Below are 22,532 nucleotides of genomic sequence, written 5' to 3'. Positions count from 1 at the left end.
TACTAGTTCCTATTGTGTTGACTGAGCCACACTGAGCAACTCAACAGCTGACACTGCCGGCTCAGATAATGTCAATAAAAGTACTGTTCGGCTCCACTGTTATTACACAGCCACGAGAAGAATCCCATGGTCACGTGTGTGTCACGCCACACCAATTCCCCTTTTCCAAAACTCTTTCCTGAGAATTTGCAGGTCATGTTTCAACACCAAACATGTTGTCCACGTGCCAATCCCTTTGCCAAGGAGGGTTGATCTGGACCACAAGATCACATTGTCTCAAATGTAATGAATCCCTCTATCTGTGCATTGGAGAAAGAAAATGAATTACAAACCTTTAGTCATTGAGGGCATTATCCCTTCAAGAATGCCTGCAGGCACTTGGCTCAAAACACCACTTTTTTTGGGATTAGAGCACTTAAGTGCCTGCACTAGTTTGTGCTGCATGCATGTAATAACATGTGTTCAACCCAGTGAACGCTCAAGAGGGAAGATACAGTGGCATATTAGTCAGAGAGAAGTCAGTTAGCAGGAGGAGATGCAGATGTACGTTTTTTTACCTCCACAAACCGTGGCAGCTACACACCTCCCCACACAGGACGACACATCATCTCTGGCTTCACTGGCCATCGGCTGTTTAACCTTTGCAAGGCAAATTTATTTGTATAGCACATTTCAACAACAAGGCGATTCAAAATGCTTTACATAAAACCATTAAAAGCATCAAAACATAATGCAGAAGAAAACAAAAAGTTGCGGTGAAGTTTAAGAAATAAAATGCAACAGTGAAATGGATTAATATTCTTAAATCTGGTTCATTTAAAGGCAACAGCAAAAATCTTCCATCTGGATTTAAAGCATCTGAGGGTCTAGGCAGACCTGCAGTTTTCAGGGACCTTATTCCAGATATGCGGGGCAAAAAAGCTTAACGCTGCTTCTCCATGTTAAGTTCTGAATCTCGAAAAAGAAAGTCGACCAGAACCAGACGACCTGAGGGGTCGGGATGGTTCATAAGGTCGCAGCGGATCACAAATGTATTTAGGCTCAAAACCATTCGGTGCTTTATAAACCAGTAGCAGGATTTTAAAGTTGCCCTCTCTCTCTCTCTCTCTCTCTCTCTCTCTCTCTCTCTCTCTCTCTCTCTCTTTTTAAGCTTTACCTTCCAAATGATTTACTAAATTAATAAAACGATTTTTTTTTTTAAAAAGAAGAAGAAAAAAAAGAATTAAACTGTTGTGACGGACTAATCAGTCAGTAAGTGCAAACATATTTTCTGTCTGATTTGTCGATGATTGCAAACAGGAAACACTGGCGTGCTCAACCTAAAAACTGAGATATGTAGAATTAGATCAATATGGACAGTAGCTCCAGGGAGAACGGCTGCACTCACATGATACTTTAACAGTCTTTAACGCAACGGCTGAAACCTGTATATTGTGTTGTTGCATTGTTGTTGCCGTCCAGCGGGGACTCTGTAACCTCAAGACTAAACTCAAGAGTACATTTATACTGTTTAAACCGGTGCTTTCTTCTGCTGTGACATGTATTTGCCCGTTGCTCTCGTGTTTTATACACATTTCTATTCTCAGGGATAGTTATCTCAAATGCATAACTGAGGTATTTAAATGCGATCCGCTTCATATTTTTATGTGCTGATGGGCTCTGCGGAGGTCAATCCAGGCTCTCGAACTCCTGTCGTATTCCTTTCCTTTCGCTGCTTTACAGGTGCTACCTTTCGACCCCCTGGACGCCTCTGAGCTGACCTCGGTGTGATGGATGCAGCGGTGGTCCTACAGCAGGAGGGCATGGAGGATTCGTGGTCGCCACTGTCCTGGATGGCATCCTGCCTCATGGTGTTCGGGGGGGCGCTGCCCTATGTGCCACAGTACCAGGATATCCAGAGGAGCAGCAACAGCGACGGCTTCTCCACCAGAGTGTGCCTGCTGCTGCTCATAGCCAACATCCTGCGCATCTTCTTCTGGTAAGGAGGACGGGAGGAAAAGAAGAAGCAAGCATGCAGAAAAATACAGATTCAAAGCGCTGGCCTTCCCCTCTTGGATGGCACAGGCCATTTCAAAGATTGTTCCATACATCAGTGTCACAAATGAATGGAATAGGAATAGAGTCACAGAATAGAACGAAATTCATTATATGATACGAGCCATTTGCTGCTCACTTTCAGGCTGCTTCTCGAATAGTTTCACACACCGGAGAGCACAGGTCATTGTTCCGACTGGAGGGACAGAGGAGGGAATTTAATAAATACTTCATAGAATCTAGTGGGAACATTGTATTATTTATGAGTTCTTTCTGTGCCGCTTATAGCCTGTATGACATGTCCTAGAATCAAAAACCTATGTAATTGAATAGTATAGTATTATGTGTTAACTGGTATATACATATCTTGTCTATTTGTTGTTATTATACTCATTACTATTGCAAAAGACATGTATATGTGTTGACTGTACTACATCAACTGGGTAAAATCTGTGATGTGGCCGGTGTTTTGGTTGCATCCCTGCAGGATAGGGAAGCAGTTTGAGCTCACCCTGCTGCTGCAGAGTGTGGTGATGATCCTCGCCATGTTTGCCATGCTCCACCTCTGCTGTACGGTCCAAAACACCAACCGAGTGAGCACCAAGCAACACCGACTAGCAGGTAACCAGCTTTGTTCCCGAACCACCTTGACCGACAACCAACATTATAACCGCGCATTACCGCCGTATTTCGAAGAACATTTCAGGATGGGAAATGACATAATCCAGCATGGACTGCTCCGTCGGAGCAGCTTCGGTGTCGAGTGCTTCAACTCCTACTTCTTGCCAAAAGATGGTGCCATTGGAAAAGATTAACTGGCAAGGCCGCTGTTTTCAAAGAGCCTCACCTGACGGTCACTTATGTCCCACCAATCTGACATCCACCTGCCTTATTCTTTATTTAGAAAAAATACATTAGGCTTTAAACTAATTGCTTCTACACACTGCTTATGTTAAAGCCTGAATGGTAATGCGACTGTGGAATAGATATTAAGATATGTAAGATGTCCTAGGAATGTAATAGCTGCTGTAATGTCACACGTGAGATTAGTCTATTGTGTGTGTGTGTGTGTGTGTGTGTGTGTGTGTGTGTGTGTGTGTGTGTGTGTGTGCGTGTGTGTGCTTGTATTTGTGTGGCATCGGTGCAGGGTGAGGGAGAATCAGAGATGGCAACGGGCTAAAGATTGAGCATCAGCATCCACTGTGTTTGTGTGTGTGTGTGTGTGTGTGTGTGTGTGTGTGTGTGTGTGTGTGTGTGTGTGTGTGTGTGTGTGTGTGTGCGTGCGTGCGTGTGTGTGCTTGTATTTGTGTGGCATCGGTGCAGGGTGAGGGAGAATCAGAGATGGCAACGGGCTAAAGATTGAGCATCAGCATCCACTGTGTTTGTGTGTGTGTGTGTGTGTCTATGTCTGCAAGTGCAGGTTTAGGGAGCCCATCCAAGATTATTTTATTTTCAGGGCAACTGTTCATAGGGTGCTGTCTTTTATGGGTAATTGTTTTATATTTCTTCTTTTTTACAGGCGCTCCAGTTGATTGCTTTTGCAAATGGGCTGGCAGGAACTCAATCTAAGTGGAATCTTTTTTATAAGATAACGGCCTGCGGAAGGGAAATTGAACAATTGGATCTTGTAGCGCTCTGATCATGCAAGGCAGGGTGCGTTATTAAAGACATAAATTATGATCAGTGTTTGGTTCTACGTTGAATTTACTTGCGAGCAGGCGAACGTGGCCTTGTGAAGCAAAACAGAATGCAGGTCCGTTTGTGTCGCTGGCGGTGGCATTTGTCCTTCAAAGTGATATTTCGATGGTGGGACTCGAGATTGCTTGTGTTCGGGGCGTAACAGTAAGGGCCGTCTTCATCTTTGGCATCTGTGCTTCTCTTGTCTCGGCAAAGAGCCGGTGCATTACTCACCAGGAGCCCACGCTTCATTTTTTTTCATGCGGAACAGAATCACTCACGACGACTGGTGGTGGATCGGTTGCGGATGACTTCCAGAGGCTTTGTCTCTTGTCTGTGTTGCGAATGCACTGCACAACAAGTTCAGCCTGTGAGCCACGTCAAACAGGTTCGACACGGAGTAGACGATCAAAAGGGATGCAGCTCAGGATCCAATCCTCACACGAGAGTTTGTCCGTTGTGACCCCTCGGCTACTAAAACACAGCCAGATCGCATCAAGTCGTCGTCCCCCTCTCCCTCCGAAAGAACGGGCCTGGGGTCCGGTTTCACAGAGCTCGAGTATGACTGGATGGAGGGGTCAGGATAAGAATAGATCTGACCAGTCTTTAGTCCCAACTGCACCCTCCTCCTAAGTCTTTCCAACAGATCAGGGCCATCTCCATGTAAAGTAGTTTCCTCTCCCCGAGATGCATGTTGGCGTGATTTTTAACAAATTTCTGAAGATCCTTCATGCTGAGCTCTCTCTCCCGTCATTTCTCCGCTACCCACCCAGCACCCTTCTCTGCCCTTTCTCGTTCTCTTCTTCCGCCTACCGTCTGTTTTTCTCACCTTCCTCCGCTGCTCTCCTTCTCTTATCTCTCTTCTTTCTGTCCTTCTGTTGCTGTCTCATCTCCCACCTCTCCTCCTCCTCCTCCTTCTCTTCCTCCTCTTCCTCCTCCTCCTCCTCCTCCTTCTCCATGGACATCTGAGACTGAAGTGTGCCATACCAGGGTCATCTCTGATCCTGTGGCCTGCCTGCTAACACCTGTTCCCTCCTCACTGACCTCATTTACCACTTCCTAAAGACACCCACCCACACACACACACACACACACACACACACACACACACACACACATGAGAAAAGTACAAATGAACATGAACAAGTGAAATTAAGAATTGCTTGTGCTTCTCTGTGCAACTCACAGATATGCTACCAATCCCTTTTCCTGCAACAGTCTGTTGTTGCTGATGCTGCTGGTTTCCTCAGCCTCCACCTGCTGTGGCTTCTTTCTCCATACTTGCCATGTGTGTATTGCAGTAGGTGTTTTTCCATATTTTAGTGATGTATGTCTGTGGAATCTTGTTCTGTCGATCACCTAAGGGTGTTCAATGTGCTGCCAACTGCATCTGGCATGCTGCCTTTATTCATGTGGGGTTCAAGCAAGCTGTTTTTATTTTTTTACTTTGCAAAATACAGCTGGCTTTGTGATGCTAAATGCTTTGACATAAGTTGAGTAGGCTGAAAAGAATCATATTCAGACTTTTTTCTTGATGGGTTTGCCTGCTGTGCGGCTTGTATACTTGTTTCCATCAATGGTTAGTTTACATAATGCTTGCCTTTATAAAGTCTCGGTGTTTACCAGCGTTGCCAGGACACAGATCTCTTTCTGATGTATGCATGGAAATGGAGAACAATGCACAGGTGGTGCCATGTTGGCACCCCTGAAAGGAAGCAGACATCCTGGCAGAGTATCCCGGGGTTGTAATGTTCAGCAGTGGGGTAGTTTATCGTCACTGTTTTCTTGTTAGCAATGCAAGAGCGCCAGCAATGATGTTATCACACAGGTTTTCTCCCTGTGCGAGTCGGTATTGCATTCTGACTGCAACCGGCCACACGGCCTTTTCAGGTTGGACGAAAGTGTCTTGAGAAGTCCCATTTAAACACACATGTATAGGCAGCACGGAGCGTGGGCTGGCATTGTAAATTATGCATGCCTATTTTCGCCTCCCAACCAATGGTCTAGAATCCACAATGCTTTTCAAAGGACACGCAAACACAAGTGAGAAGGCAGCCTTTTTTTTTTTTATTTAAGTGAAAGCTGAGTGAGAATCAACATGATTAGACTGGAATTTAATACTCCAGCGAGGTCACCTTCATTATCATTAATGAGCCGGAGGAGATATGGAGTGGGTGAATTAAATGTTTTTGTGTGTGTGTGTGTCTGTATGCGCGTGCGAGCACACATACTTCAGCTTTTTACACTGCTTTAATCTGGTGATGGTTGCTGTAAATACAGAATGAAAGGTCAGCAAAAACCAAGATTGTTTTGGAGTTTTGTTAGAGAGCCCATTGCAATCGAACTCTTCGTATTGCAAACCGATAGATGTAAAACTCCGTATTCAGTTGTGAAAATATGATCAGAAAAGTTTATAAAGAATATGTATCATCCAAAACCACTAATTCAAGAAAATGAAACTTTTGCTGGTTTGTTGGAGCCTGGGTGCTTTACCTGCAGAGTCTTTGCTGTGGTCTCTACACTGAGCTAACTCTGCAGTGACTTCCAGTTGCAGCCCCAGGGTGCCACATTATCAACCCTGGCCTTATGATACAGGGATTGGGAGGCTGATAGGGGGCCGAGGGGAGAGATTATGTTCAAAGGCAAATGGGACCTCAGGCTCGGTGCAATGAAAGTGGGGAGTGACTTTGAACAAGGGAAAGTAGAAGATGTGACTGGGGGCACCACTGGGGAAACAGAGTGAAGGCAAATGAGTTCTGTGAATTATTTAAGTTTCACATTTGAATAGGAGTTGCAACCAAAAGTTAATTTTAAAACGAATGAGTGGAACAACATCCTCCTCTACTGGTTGGAGTAGGTCAAGCACAACCTAAGTGCTCCAGCACTTGATCCCAGCTCTTCAGGTTTTTTGTTGTTGTCTGTAACCTGTGCATGCTGTGCATGCATATATTTTTCCAATATAGCAGCTCTCACCACCTTGTGAGTCCCCCAGCAAAGAGCCACAATTGCTCCATGACATCCTGTTTGTGAGAACCAATGGGAGCTCACCAGACCATAAACGCAGGAAGAGATTGGGCCTCTTGATAGCTGGTGTTGACCCTGCAGCCATCCTTAAAACCGTTAGCACTCAAGTGATGAAAGCAATTTCAATTTGCTCTTGATAACCTCTTCAGAAGAGGTTAGACGCATCGGCATGATGGGAATCGTTAAAGAGTGAGTGCATGCTCAGCTGGCGGCTAATTCGTTCCCTGTAATGTTGCAAAATGAGCTATCAGTGCTTTAATTTACCGAGGTTAGATCAAGTGATGAGAAGGTAACTTATTGACCCATGAATTCACTTTATACAGCCACTGGTATGCAGTGAACAGTGGTAACCAACTCATGCTGCCAAACTGCTGAAAAATCGTTTGAGGACCAATTTATTTGTTTTGGACTAAACCCTTTAAATATACGACTGACTCGATGGACAGATAACGACGGCTTAGTGCTCAGTGCTTCGACCCTTAAAAGACAGCTTGAAGAGAGGGAAAGCTGAATAATTAATTCACTTTCAAACTCATCTTTTACTAGGCTGCACCCGAGCTTGAACACTTAACTTTCTTGAGGCTGCTTTTTTGTGCCAACCATTTGCCCATTTGCAAAAGCGGTACGCTGACCTTGAGTCAGCGTGCCGCTTTAAAGGTGAACGTCTGAGCATTTTTCTCAGATTAATATGTTTTGAGGACAACATCCGGGCTCCATTTAAAGGAGTGCCCTATCTTTCCGTGAGTGTTATTTCGGTGTCTAATACGCTGGAATCGCCCCGTTCTTTTGCACTTGCATCGACAGTATGCATGTTGCATTTGTCTCTGAATTACTGAATGGTGCAGTGCAGAGTATGATGACTCTGCCACTCACCCTTATCTGCAACACTCAGGCAGCACTACTGCAGCAAGACAAATCAGGTGTAACACACACACACACACTCACGCACACAGGGACACACACCCACACACACACTCACGCACACAGGGACACAAAGACAGCCACTGTGCAGTGCAACCCAACCCGTGTCATTTACATATCTTAAGACACACAGAAAAGTGTTGTGCTTACTTCACACATCACGAGTTTAATTAAACCCCAGATAATAGTTTATTCAAATGAAGTCAAGTGGGCGAGAGTTGTTTTATGAGAGGTCGAGTATTTTGGATTAGTTGGGAAGAATGTTTAAAAGAAATGGAAATAATATCACATGCCTCAACGGGAGTATTGGTGGAGATCATTCTTTTGTTTTCTCCGAAGCTCACACAACAGTCGCACTGCGAAAAAGTATTTGACTCGAACCAAAGTTTTGTAACTACCGTTTGGATACTTGGCGCAGTTTTTCACAGTCATTATTTTTGCCTTGCGTGTCTCCTAAATGTTTGATGATTTGGCAGTGGCAGCGGTAGCATGTTGGTGGATAATAAAACCAGAAGGTTGAGGAGGGACTCACCATTTTGTCTGACGGCCGCCCTCAAGGGCTGTTTGTCGGTATCGCGCTCTGAAAGGAATTATCTTCTGCGACAACTACTTCTGATGTTCTCCGAAGTGTATATGTGTATATATGTGTGCTTGTTATGCACAATATAATGCGTACAACTAAAATGAATGATCGCTGAATTCCTTTTGGTTTCAGGGTCCTGGTGTTATACCATGCGGTCTCGGTTTGCGGGGATACCGGATTAGAATAGCGCCATCGTTAGCCATCCAAAATGTTATTACATCACACACAGAGGTACAGCGACTCCAGTCTCTGCTCGTGGTTCCATTAATCAACTATATCTGAACTAATTAGCCGTTTGCTGCTATTTCAAGGCTCCTTAATCTGTACATAACACCTTTATATGTTATTAGTTAAACATCTGCTTTTCAAAATGTCTGCTGTGAAAAAAGACTTGCTTGTGTACTGGTGTTGTGCGACCAAACTTCATTGTATATTAATATCTCAGTGTACCTCCCAGGTGAAAACTTAGTCATCTATCTACATTTGTTTCATTTTCTTATTTTTATCCCCCGAGCTACTGAGGTAATTTATGCGTATGGTTCTGATATTTGACCTGATCGCTTGTGCGTTCAATGCATTTTTTGCTGCCCACTCTCAAATCTCAGATGACTAACCTTCCCACAAGCACATAAATGGCCCAGTTTGAGAACTTTTCATAATAACTAAAGTTGATTTTTTTAAAAAGCCCTTTCATACTGACTGCACACCCACTGCTTCCCCGGACTCGACCTCTCCTCAGGACTGTGTGGGTTTGTTCAGACAGCGCCTGATTGACCTCCCTTTCCTCTCCTCTGTCAACTCTGTTGCATCTGAAAGAGCGGTAAAAACAAACGAGCCAAACTAAGGCGACACATCTACATTCGGTCTCCATGCAGAGTCAGTTCCTTACTTGTTTTATTAAAAAAAGATTAACCGCAGATCCTTTTCGTCAGACCCACCTGACTGAGTGAATCAAACAGAACCCGAGACTAGCTTTTGGCTCCCTAATCAGAAATTTGATATTGAAAAAAAGGCTCAGCCTCTCTGAGGGTCTGCTCCGATACCTTGTGGTTATTTATGGATGTAGGTTAGAATTCCTGAACTTGTCTCTGCTGCCGCTGAACTGGTTGTGTCAGTCAGGACAGTGTGTCGCCTCATTAGACCAGCACCAGGGAGACGACCTGTCAAACAGACACCCTCTATCACCATCCATCTCCACCATAAAACCCGACAGGTGTGTGTGTTCGGCTATGTGTACCCATCTGTTATTTGTGTGTGTGTGTGTGTGTGTGTGTGTGTGTGTGTGTGAGGGAGTCGTCGGGGCATGTTGCACATCTGTTTTAGTGTGTGGGTACCAGATTGTGTGAGAGTGTTGTGTGTTTCTGACATGTCGATAAAGACATCCATACATCAGGCCGGCAGATGCCTGTTAACACGAAGTCAATACCTTCTGAGTGCCTGGTAAGTCGATGAAAGACCATCCTCCGCTTGTTCACTGTCACTTGGCTGTCTGTTTAGTATGACGAGCCACAGAGAAGCCACGAGCAAAAACCTGCTGGTCTCCCAACAACACGTGTCGCTGGAGTTTTTACCACTTCAGACTTTTTCCCCTTCTCCATGCACGTTGGAGGTATGGCAGTAGGTGTAGTGGAACCCCACCCCTCTCTGTGTAATATTACAAAGAAAGTATCACAATAAAATCTCTCATAGGTTTTGATTAACAACATTTCTCAATGTATGTATACATAATGCTGCTATAGTATTTAAAATTCTACCTGTGTCACGCCCAGACTTCCTGGGGAGTTCTGTGTTCACTGTCTGTGTCTGTTGTGTTGGCCGTCACTCACTCTGTCTCTCGTTTCAGACTCCTCCCCCCTCGTGTTGCCAGCCTCATGTGTGATTGCTAGCCCCGCCCTCATTGTTTCCACCTGTGTCTCGTTCCCCTGTGTATTTAGTCTGTGTCTACCTTCTGTCCGGCGTGAGTTTGTCTTTGAATGTCATCTTGAGCTTGTGAGGTTTGCCCAAGTAAATCTCGTTTTTGCAACGAACTAAGTCGTCTTGTGTCTGCTCTTGGGTCCTGCTGACCGTGGTCCAGCTTCCCTAACAACCTGATACTGACTAAAACTGGAAGAAACCATGTTTGTATAGCTCTAAAGCTAGTTTAAATTACTCCACATGCACAATCTTGACTAAAGCTGCAACCTAAATAGTTTTAAGTAGCAATTATTCAACTAGATTCATCAATATTGTCTGTAAAATATTAAAAGAGAGAAAATCTTCCCTATAGAGTAGCTAATTTTCCTCAAATATTTAGTTTTGTCCAACTCACAGTTCAAACGCCCCAAATATTACACTTAGAACAATGGCAGCACAAAAGTAGCAAAGGTACTACACAGGAGCAGTGGGTGGAGGAGATTAGCTTCCTTAGCTGAAGGTGTATCTGGAATTGTGCCAATCTTGCTTTGTGTGTTTTTTTTTTTCACACGTGGAGCATCAACTAAAATCTCTGCTTCCGCTGTGGTGCGGCTCATTGTTTCCTTCCTCTTTGCTTCTCACAATTGATGGCCTCTTTTGCTCTTGCCAGCCGCCGGTGCACCGTGGAGGCAAACTGGATTACTCAAGACACACACCGAGAACCTTATTAAACACAAATTCCCAAAGTGTATGACCCCTATCGAAGAAATAATAGCCATCCTGTTGTGGTTTCCTTGTTCGGGTAGTGGCTTGTGATGCCACATAGGAGTTTTCTTTGAAAGTCCTCCAGCGGTGCGTGTAAAGTGAACTAAATTGTTCAGCGTCTCATGCAATTCTGGGTGGGTTGATGCACATTAGTCCTTGACTCACAATGTCAAGAAGCCGGCGTGATGAACAGATCCCTGGGAGGTTTAAGCTCATTCCCTCATTGAGTAAAATCTGAACGAGATTGACTTCAAGCTCTCGTCTTCCACTCTCTCACGGCGTCGTTGCTCAGTGTGTTGTGTTTTGACTAGACCTGATCAGAAGATATAATTATAATAATATGCATGCACAATTAAATAAAAAATCCTGTTGTGCTATATGTATAATATGCATATGTATAAGAGCCTCAAAGTAAGAATGCAGTAAAGCATACTGTACTCGTCAATAAATCTTGATTCTTAGTTGGTATATTACCCTTGTTGAATTACTACTTGTGTCATGATTTGACAAATACCTGGTTACCCAACACAAGCTTGCCATGACATAAAAACCCATTCTCTCATAAGAAGTTTTTAAACCTCTAAGACGTCCTGCGATGATCCATTTTTCAGAGGAACAGGAAGTTGTGTGTAGGACCGGATGCAGCAGGGTGCTGCCTTCCTAATTGGCGCCGTGCTGTCCATGGACTTCTGTGACTCGTCCCACTGTGCTTCCTGAGAACATCGCCGCCTGCAGGACTACCCTCAAACCCAGACGCGCACGCGCAAACAAAGCAGGGTGTCTAACAGGTAGTTCAGATAATTATCAGAATAACAACAGGAGACAAGCTTAAGTGGTTTATGATAAACAGTTTTTAATCATCTGTTAGATTAATCCTTTAACACGAGGCACTATATTTTGCTGGACCCTCCACAATTATTGGATTACTTTATGTTTGAAACTTTCATTTTTACAAGCGATACGTGTTTGTTTGGAAGCTAAAAAGATTTGCAAACCCCACAGCAAATCTGCTTTACTGTCCTAATGTAATATATCACTATGTGACTGTTGATTCTCTTTAGATATTAGGATAGAACATTAACTTAATTGGTGACACAGATTCATTTGTGTTGGGAATCGTGTATATCTGACTGTAGTCATCCCCCGGTGAGACGTTCCTCAGTATGGAAGCAGCAGGAACATCTCTATCTGATCCCCCCTTCTTCGCTTGTCATTCTTCAACTTCATCAATTTACTCTTCCTTTCTCTCCCATGAAGCTCTATGCATCTTTATTCATTTCTAGCCTCTCCTTTTCTCTCTGAATTCCCGAAGAAAGGAAGTAGACACTGATGCAACCTCACAAGCAGACCGTGCTGGCTGATGCTCGGGTCCGATTCCATCTGCATCACGTTGTAAAAACAATCACCGAAAGCCGGGGCTTTGGTCATCCACCAAAAGGAAATAATACTTAATTTCAAGACATGTCCAGACGCGTCCGGGTCATGTGGAGAGCTATTGACCATCAATGTGTGATTAGATTCTGAGGTGTTTATGAAAAGACCCCGGCAGGCCCCAGTCCCTGTTGTTCAGGGTGTTTGTGGCAGTGTGCAACATCAATCAGTGCAGACACACTGAGATTACCGTTGTGGAAAGCCGCGATAAGCTTCTTAAAGTTCCGTCCGTCCTCCAGCGGAGTGGGAATGAAGTCTATACGTCCCTTTTCTAACTGATCTGTTTACATAACCGAACAAACTGGTTCAGAAGGCCGGCTCCATCTTTGGCTGCAAACTGGACGGTCTGAAAAAGGTGGTTGAGAAGTGGACACTGAAGAAATTAGTATCCATATTGATAACCCGGACCACTCCCTGCACTTGTAACTGCAGGGACAGATACAGGAGAGCATTACTGCTCACTGCTATAAGACTTTGTAATCACCTTTGTCCAAATCCATCACACAACGATACCGTTACACTGTTTGTTTGTTTGGCAACGTCTTTGCACTATTGTTTTGTTCGTTAACTATATCATCATCTATAATCCTATCTATCTATCCATTAAATGAAATGCATTTTGTGATAATCATATCTACAGTAGTTAACATAAACATGTCAAAGATTTGCACATGTACACATTTAAATGAACGGCTAAATATAACATTGTAAACTCAATCTGAGCAGCTGGTTTGTCAGTCATCATGTCTGCCATGGCTTCATTCAAACATTCAAACATTAAAAGCATTGCAATACTAAAAGACAAAGAAAGAAACTATATCTTAATGATTGCCATCTGTTGGTGATGGTCTCTTATGTGTTATGTGTTACGGTACGTTTTTTTTAAATGTCCCCCCTTTGCGTTATCGCTGCTGTTTGACAAAGTTAGTACCCTTGTTAGCTCCCTGCCTCACGTTGCCACCCGCTCGGTAATGTAGCTGTATAAAAAGCTACAATCCCATTAAACTGAGATGGACATTATCTCCGGTTGGCAACCACACACAAACAGACACACAGGGAAAAGAGAAAAAAGGAAAGTAACCAGCTGAGTTGTGAGGAAGGTCAATGGACCTTTTCTTTAAATAATTACTTTTAATGAAGCACTGCTGTGCTAATTACTTGATGATGAGGTAATTGTACCCTGAGGAAGAAGAAGTGTGTGTGGCTGTGTCTGCGTGTACGTTTGTGTCACATCCCGTGAGAGACTAGACCACAAGAGGTACAGATGTCCTGTTTCCTGCATACAACAAATATTTCTGATGATTCTTGGAATCACTCACCGATCTCTGTTACATCATCACATTCTCAGTTTTCCATGTGTTTACTGTGTGCATGTCGGTGCCAGTTGTGGAAATTGTTTTGTTTTTTTGGGTGACAGTTTCCCCTGTCAATCAGAGTCAGGGCCCGTTACCAGCACTGTGGCGAAGCCGGCGATGTGGAGTGTTTTAAAGACTCACAGCCGTACTGAATCCAATCGTGTTGATTCATGTGTAACCTATACACATTTTTAACTTGATCAAACAAAAAGTCTTCCTCTTATGTCATCTGTCATTGGTAGTTGTTGAATCTCATTTCTCTTTTATTTCACTTAGTTTTGTCATCTAAATACGTCAGATTGTTTTTTACGAAGACACTCATCCGAAGTGTAGAGCCTACATGGGACACTATGTCCGTGGGATGGATCCCAAGCACTGGGCAACACGAGTAACTGGAGCAATTTGGTTTCATTAAACACTGTTTGTGTGTGTTGTTTCTTTCTATCCATGGCATTATACAATATGCGCCCTAATGTACCCCAAAATGTATTTGAACTGTCAATCTACATTCAGACTGTAAAAACCACACAAAGCAAACGTACGTAGACATGTCACATTGACTACGTTTACATGCACCAAATATTCCCGCTGTGTTCCTAAAAAGCTGTTCACATGACGAATGTAAATTAATATTCCACGACTTTTCCCAATTACAGGCAGCCGTGCGTATTCCGATCAATTGAAAGCGACCCCAAGCTGCGTCCTCATCACCGGGGCCATTGAATCCCACGTCGATGGCGTTCTTCATTCTGCTGTGTTTAACGGATCGATGACAAGTCGTTTGTTACGCCAAACTATTGTTTTTTTTTTAAAGTGTTCCAACGGCTGCGATTTTTTTTTGTAAACCACTTTCTTTAAAAGCTCGGTTGCGATATTTGCACATATCCAAAAACCTGGGATACCCAAGTCCTTCCTAATGCCTTATAGTAGGCCCGTTTCTCTTTCCGACCAGAAACTGGGCTTTTCTTTTGGGCACCCATCGCTACTCCAGCTCTGCAAACTATTCGCTAGTTGGTTTGTCTACAACGCACAGAGCTGCTCGTCAAACGGAACCAGGCCGTGTGTCGCAAAGAAAGAAACCCTTTGAGTCGCATATTTGGAGTAATGCTTCTAAAACCAGAATAATATCAACGTGTCCCACATCTATAATAGGAAAGTGCTCCATCCGGAATAAGGCCTCATTCAGAATATGATGATCACATGAGCCATATCAAATTTGGAATATTGTATGAATATATCATTTTTTACTTTACGTTGTCTGTTGTCTGTCTACTTTCCTGTCACTTTCTTCATTACTTTTGTAAACAGATCAACACACACACACACACACATGCATGTCAAAAGAATTTGACATGCACAATGTCACTCTGCAACTAATAGTCGCTGACTTTCTGGTCTCGTCCCATTATCTTTCATTTACACCTGCTTATCTCTGGAGGAAGAAAGCCTCCCATTGATAGCATGTCTGCCCTCGCAGACCCTAATAAATAATCCCTGTGCTGTGCGTCCTTATCTGGACCACCAACTCCTCCATCTGGTCAACAGCCGATTATTGGAGCAGATCACCTTCACACACAGCCGAGCTTAACTTTGGTGCGTGTGTGTGCGAGTGTGTGTGCGTATGTGCGTGCGTCTTAAACAAGAAGAAAGCAGCCTGAGAAAAATGATGAGAGTTGCTGTGCTTTAGCCTATATGCACACTATGCAGTATTGCACTGCATTCACACCCACACCACGGACGTGTGTTATCGTGTCAGTCAGAGAGTGTATGAGATAGAGCCCAAGTCTTGTTCTCTTCCATCTCTGTCCACCTCCTCAAGTCCATCCACTTCACTCCTCCACCCTCAGCACCGAGGTCGCTGCATCTCAGCGTCTCGCTACACCACCCCGTCTAGTTACCATCACGAGACACACGGCTCCGTCGTCCATCATACCAACACCAGCCTTTCAGAAGCCTTTCACGTCTGCCATAATCAAAGTTGTAAAAAAAATTAAAAAAATGTTGCATTTACCATTGTTGTTGTACTCGTCCTCGATAGGAACCTGTCGTACGTGTTGTGTAGTGATTGTCTGCCTCATGAATAGCTATGATGCCTTACTCAGAAATAGTTTTGAATTTAATTATGGAAGAGAATAAAACGCTTAATAATTTATTGTTGTTGACCGTATCAATGTGGCTAGCTAGTGTACTGTATGTTGCTGTGTGAACATGAAGGCAGTGAATACAGATAATAAAGCTGAGCGTAAATATGGAAGTGGTGCAGATCCTCAGCGAGACAGAAAACAAGACAATAAGATTACACGAATGTAAACATTCTTAAAATATGTTGTCATATAATGTTTTTGGGCAAATTTATAATTCATACATCTGAAAAGCGGGATTATTTTCAGATGTGAAACCATCTCACCATCTCTGCGTCTTGTCACGATGAACTTGTTGACAGAGCACATACCAATCACTGTGACCTCGACCATCTGCTGAACGTGATGCAGCGACATTGCTGCAGCAAGCACAGACACACAGCCCTCTAAGAGAGAGCCTTTGTTTGACTATAGATTTAAATGTTGTCAATAAAATGTTCAATCTCTTTCCTAAATGTTTATTCTGTATCGTTTGCTAAAAGCGTCGAGGTTCTTTTATTTCCAAGCTCGTCAGACGTTGCGCCACGCTGCTGTCTCCTCGTGCTCCGACTGCCCACCAGCGATCTTGAGTAACCCCGAAAAAAACAAATAGAAAATAGAAGCAATCCCCCAACCCGACCCCAAATACCATGACTTCTGCTACACGTCTTTTATTTTTGTCTGCTGATTTTCAACAGCATGGCGGTGTGAAACCTTTTGTGAATGAGACAGGTTGCCGCATATTGCTTTTTTCCGGGGTGTCGGTTATGCAAACGATCAAATCTTATCTCCTCAGGAGCAGTTTGCATTCATCACGTCAAAAACAAAGACGCTGAAGTGACGTTTGTGCCGTTGAGAAAGTTTGTCGAAACTTATCGGAGCATGAGAAATCAAAAAATTTAGCATGGAGCCCGAGGATAAAATAATTCTATGGAAATAACGACATGAATAGTGGTGAGTTACTTTATAATTGGTCAGCTTGTTGTCTATAACAAGAAAGTGACTTGTATCACTGTTTTCTTCATGGATCCCCATGACCACAGCCTGGGACTGCGCTTGACAAATAAAGGCTGAATATTCAAAAAAAAATCAATAAATATGCTCATTTGATGTGAAATGCCACAACACATGAGCAGTACGTATCAAGGCTACGCACTCAGATTCATGACTTCCAAAGTCCTTGGCACGCAGACGGTTATTCCATTGTCCTGCTGCATTATCCTAAAATTGCAAGAGATAAAAAAAAAACAAACAGCATTTGTCCAACGTTGTGAGACCAATCGAGATATAAGCATCAAACACCCTGCAAGCTGAAAGCTTTTATCATCCAGCGTGCTGGAGTAGAGCGAGAACAATAACAAAATGTGTCACTGCTCACACCGATGGGGCTGCATTGTGTCATGTGACAACAGTCATGGGCACTTGGACTTTCCTGCTCGCTGTCCGCTCGGCTTCGGTGCGCCGCTCTGATGCAAACGCTCGTATCAAACGCCACACGCTGCCAACACGGGTTGGAAGGAGCTAATAAAAGTGAGGTCTGGGATGTTTTGCCTTATCTGAATCTCCTGATGTTCCCTCAGCAATTGTTCTACTCCTGGTGAAAATTAGTCCGCCCTGTCAGTGTCTTTTAAGTTCCCGAGAGCAATATTCTTGATAAAGAACAGTTCAAAGTGAAGGATTTGGGGAAACTTGAGTGGTACTATGAGTAAGTGTCTGTTATGTCATTGCTGGCAGGGATGAACGCTTCAGTGTTTGGCATTAGTACTAGATAACAAGCTCATCAACCAACAAACATATCTGCTGACTCATCGCGACCTTTGCAAAACACATGAAACGGAGGAGCAGAACTTTCCCAACTAACTTTGACTTCGCTGTAGACGACAAATCCTTGACGCGCACAGAACATCACAGCGAGAACGCTGGGGTTCCTCGAGGCGGCCAACGCAACTGCAGACACCACCGATCTTGTGTGATCTTGAAAGGATTTGAGACAGTCGGGGATTTCGCCGGCCATGCGCGGCAAGATATAGAAGCTTATATAGATGCTATCATCCGGACGACTGAAGGACGCCGCCTGATTTCCTCTGCCTAATGGAACTTCCAGTACTGGATAGATACGGGGCGAGAAGAGGGGTAAAGGGAGGAGTGCTTGTGATTGACAAGTTGTGAGCATGTCAATGAAAATAGAGCTATCGAGAGGACGGCAAGGGAGAACCAGAGAGCGGAGGGCTTCTTGGGGTCAAGAGGTTTCCACTGTGTTGTCAAGCGTATCAGGTGTCCTAATGTCCTAATATCAGAGTAAATCCAAGCAAACTCTATATCATGTGCTGCAATTTGCATAATCACTTGAGACAAATGCGGTGAGATAGAGAGTGTGAAGTGTGAAGTGCAGGGAGAAAAGAACTGTACTCTCTGAGAGCAGCGTGACGCTCCACCAGTTCAGAGCTCAGAGTTTCCATTTGTTCCTTTTTAGATTTCAGATCAGTTCTAATTATCCTCTGATCTGTTTCGGTTTGTGTCCACATTGGATTTTTAAAAAAAAAAATATTTTAACTTATCCCCTTTCTGTGTGGGCGATTTGGGTCCTACGGGCGTGTGATGACCTTTAGTAGAGCGTGGGAGACAAAAAAAGAAGAGACTAAGAAAATCCATTGTGATGACATTTGCGTATGCAGAGCACGGAAATACCACCGGAATCATTATCATGTTATTAATGTCAAGAATGTTTTCTAACGTCAATATGCCGTATTTAATCCCAATTAAACACCTTGCCACATCAATACGTGACAATAAACTTCATCTGCTGGACTTGTACTAACAATACACAGAGTATTACCAGGCACCATCGTTGAGTATATTTCCAGTTAAGTTCTAGTTGTTTACTGTGATTTATTATGAAGATTCACTTTTTCAGTGCTTGTGCGAGAACATTTGGGTATCTGGAGAGCCCAACTTACAAACTATGACATAAGACAAGCCAGTCAGTGTTGGCTCCCCTTCATATGTCACATGCAGGTTCATTCATGTGCACATTGAATTACCTTTGCAAAGGTGCAACACAGTTATCTCACAAGCCAATGGAAGCAGACGGAGCTTTTTCGGCAGGGCGGCTCGAAGAGACTTGCACTAAAAGGCAGCAGTTCAAGCGTGCACGATGAGGAACAAAAGTCGATTTTATAGTCGAAAAGTAAAATACAAGTATGAACCTGGAATTAAGCCCTTCTCGTTGAAATTTGACTTATTTATGATTATTATATCTTATTTTACAATGTATTACTTATTTCAATGACGCTGTAATGATGCAACATCCCATCTAGGGATGAAAGTATTCTATCACTATATTTTATATCATAATTTGGAATGCAAGTAAATAATGAACTAATGTTCTGCTGTTACATCAGTCAAAAACTCTTCGCAAACACATACAACACAGCTCATTTGGTACATTTTAAATAAAAACTACACTACAATTCAAAAAGCAATCCTTCAGAATTACTGCCTTATAGAGCCTATGAAGGGACACACACACACACACACACATACCTGTATAGATACAGGCCACGTGGTTATGGCAGAAAACGAGGCCTTGAACCTGATTGGATGGAAAATATCCCCCCCCCCCGCCCCCATTTATCACAGAGCTGCAGACGCCTGCCAATGACATTTTAGGGCTGAAATCGATGGGGCCACTCGAGCGAGAATGAATGTAATTCATGGTGGCGTTGGATGTGTTTGACAGTACGCCCGAACTATCAATGGACCTGAAGATGGGGAAAAAGCAAAAAGATGTCGTTCGGTGTGGAGAAGTCATGTACAGACTGGACTGATAGATGGTATTCTGTCTGGACACGCGCAGGAGCGGGCCGTCAACCGTCCTGTCGCGAAGCTGCAGCGACTCCACCAGCACATGCTTACAGTAAACGTTTGAAGAGACCTTTTCTGACTGGTGCAAGTGGCACCTGCCACGCGGGTGACGTGATCGCCGGAGAGTCCTCAGCGAGGGAGGGAGGGAGCAAATGTTGCGGCTTGGCTCCGGAGCCTGTTTTTTTAATGTTATTTCATGATTCAGGTGCGCATGTGGAATACAGGAGTGCGTAGCAGAGGTCATGAGGGTCACAGCAATGTTGTTGTGGGTCATTAATGCCAGTGGAGTTCATTAGTTAAACCTTGTCTGGGTCAAGAGGGGAGAAGAAACACGCACACACATACACTCAGCGAGGAAGCAATCAGTTGTAGGGAAACACAGCCACGGTTCACTGGCGAGGTCGAGGCTGCCCGCCTTCACAAGCGCTACTGCGGCAGAAGAGCGGAGGAAAAAGTGTTGTTGATGAAACATTATTAGTATTGCTGCAAGCCGACCGTCCCGTGACTAAAAGACTCTTTTTTTTTTTCTCATTTGCTCACTCAGATCATCTTTCTCTCTCTTTTTTAATTAGCTGCATATATGCAGTTAACAAGAGATGGTAAGTGGTAGAAAAAAAATGATGATAAATTAGACTTATTAGCATTTATTATAATCATGACGGTTAAAATAGCTACACAGTAAATGCACTGTATGTATATAGTAGTAAAACTTAATTTGATCAAAATCAAAACGTTACATCAAAACTCATTATAACTTGTCATTTTATTTCTTCAGTTTTCTTCTCAGTTAAACATGGAGATACATTTTGAGAACACTCAAAGCGGACATGGACAGCTGATGTATCTGCACACCTATCAGCTGTGTACTAGACTTTGTGCTTTGCACCTGCACGCTCGCAACCAGCGCCTGTTAGCAACCCAAAGGAAAGACACGCCGCTTTGTTTTGCTATTCATAAATTAATTTGTTTTACTCCCAGGGAACATCTTCCAAGTCGCACTGCCAAGGTAATGCAGAATTCACCGGCAAGCTGACGCCTTAAACAGCTCTACGCGTTGATGCCAAGTGGAAAAGTTCAGGCCAATACTGTGTCCGACACTTATTGTGCCTCTGCTCTGTCGTCACAGCAGCAGGTTTCATTTTATTGTTTTAGTGAAGGGACGCTAGTTAGATGCATTTAGTAGCAGTTGTTATGATAGAGGGAAGAGTTTAATGGCTTTGAAGGAGCAAGACTGTCATTGGAAAATGTAATAAATGTGCTGAAATTTATACTGTTAATTTGTATTCTCTGATTTATAGGATTTTGTTACTGTTTTCCTTTCTCTTTTTGCGTAGAAGTGCTCTTGACCTCATACCGATCCAGTAACTGTGTGCAGCTAACTATCCTGAAATATTTTTTTATGTTCGGCTTAGAACCGCGCAGGCTATAGCACATTCTTCATAGATGCCAAAGAAACCTCTATTAAAATGCCTCGCAGGCATTCAAGCAAGCAACTGTAAGCTGTTGACTTGTGAATGTATTACTTCAATGTTTCTGCCTGAGTGACTTTTTGTAATGAAAAAATATTAAACAAAATGAATGTTCCAGATGTCCCTGTGAAGAGATATGCTCTTGGAATATCAGACAGGGTTATTTATTTCGATAGATGTCACCAAACACAGCTCCGAGAGACCGCTGCAGTGCTGGCAGGGGCCGAAGAATCAACGGGAACCTCTGTCACCGTGACAAGTTTTGTTCATGTTCCTCACATAAAAGATAGAAATAGAGGACGACGTACTCACGACAGACTGGGCAGTGAAGTAGCACATCCAACACTGGATATGTGTTGTGATATTAAGATATGTAAGTTGAGAAGAAAATGCAAATGGAAGAAATTAAAATTAAAATGCCGAATGTGTTGTACCGACTACAATATGCATATCCCATCCTCTATTGGAAATCAAATACTTACAGTAATGGCACTGGACGTGTGTGTGTGTGTGTGTGTGTGTCTCCCTGTCTGTGTGTATTCAGGCATTTCTGTGCAATAGTGTGTGTGCACATGTTCAAGAATTGTAATGTCTCAGCAAAATGAAAAGATCAGCGAAGCAAAGTGTTATCTTAATCCTGCTTGCCCCAGTGAAAATGACCTGAACGGCATTGTTTTGTCACTTTTCCATAGCACTTCTCCTTGCTTATCACTTTCTCGCACATTTTCCGTTATCCCGTTGGGAGCTTTTTTTTTCTTCAGTAAATGAGCCGTTAATTACCGTTGTTCAGTTTTTCTCCGCGCGGCTTGACTTCTCAAAATGAGATCATTTAATTTTTTTTGTCAGCCGACCAAGAGCCCGTCCTTGTAGGTCAGATGTTGCCATTTCGTGTGATTTAAGGCACAGAGTAGCTGTTTAGCGAAACTCTCGAGAACATGACTGGAAAGGTTACGGCGACGACAGACGGGAATCGGGAGAGAAATGGCCGTGCTTGTTGCCACAAATAACCCCGGCAACGCATGACTGGTCTCGCGACGTTCGTTCTCCACACAGTGATGTGCCAGTCTGACATTATGCAGCATCCCCTCACTATGAAGTGTCTAAACAAGAGGGAGGGAGGGAGGGATGGAGGGTGAAATGGATTGTATGGGCGGTAGATGGAAACAAATGGGGGCTTTTGTAGAATTACAAGGAGACGGTTCTTGTCATCATTGTTTCTTTTTAATTCCACTTTTATTGCTCTACTTTTAATTAAGTTTGTGATGACTGCTAAGTGTGAGGATTGTTCTGGGCGCTGCAACTATATAATTGCTCAAATAGAGGGGTTTTTTGATTTTGTGAACGCAGAAAGAAGACAGTCAGCTATTCTCATGTTTGTCCTTGTGAATGTTCTTCA

The 22,532-nt window shown here is 43.4% G+C and overlaps 1 protein-coding gene across 1 annotated transcript in view; it reads left to right on the top strand.

The window, feature by feature from the left end:
- Positions 1-22,532, top strand: part of si:dkey-246g23.2 (solute carrier family 66 member 2) — a 45,920-nt gene that overhangs the window by 1,157 nt on the left and 22,231 nt on the right. The window contains exons 2-3 of the mRNA XM_068602244.1: positions 1,723-1,978; positions 2,522-2,655. Of these exons, the coding sequence (XP_068458345.1) occupies positions 1,770-1,978; positions 2,522-2,655 (343 nt within the window). The 5' untranslated portion in view covers positions 1,723-1,769. The remainder of the gene's footprint in view (positions 1-1,722; positions 1,979-2,521; positions 2,656-22,532) is intronic.

This window comes from Clinocottus analis, unplaced genomic scaffold (genome assembly GCF_023055335.1).
Source record: "Clinocottus analis isolate CAN_PGR_092001 unplaced genomic scaffold, fCliAna1.0.p SCAF_6, whole genome shotgun sequence".
Taxonomy (NCBI): domain Eukaryota; kingdom Metazoa; phylum Chordata; class Actinopteri; order Perciformes; family Cottidae; genus Clinocottus; species Clinocottus analis.
Note: the sequence above shows the minus strand (reverse complement) of the source record. Positions and strands in the feature narration are given on the sequence as shown.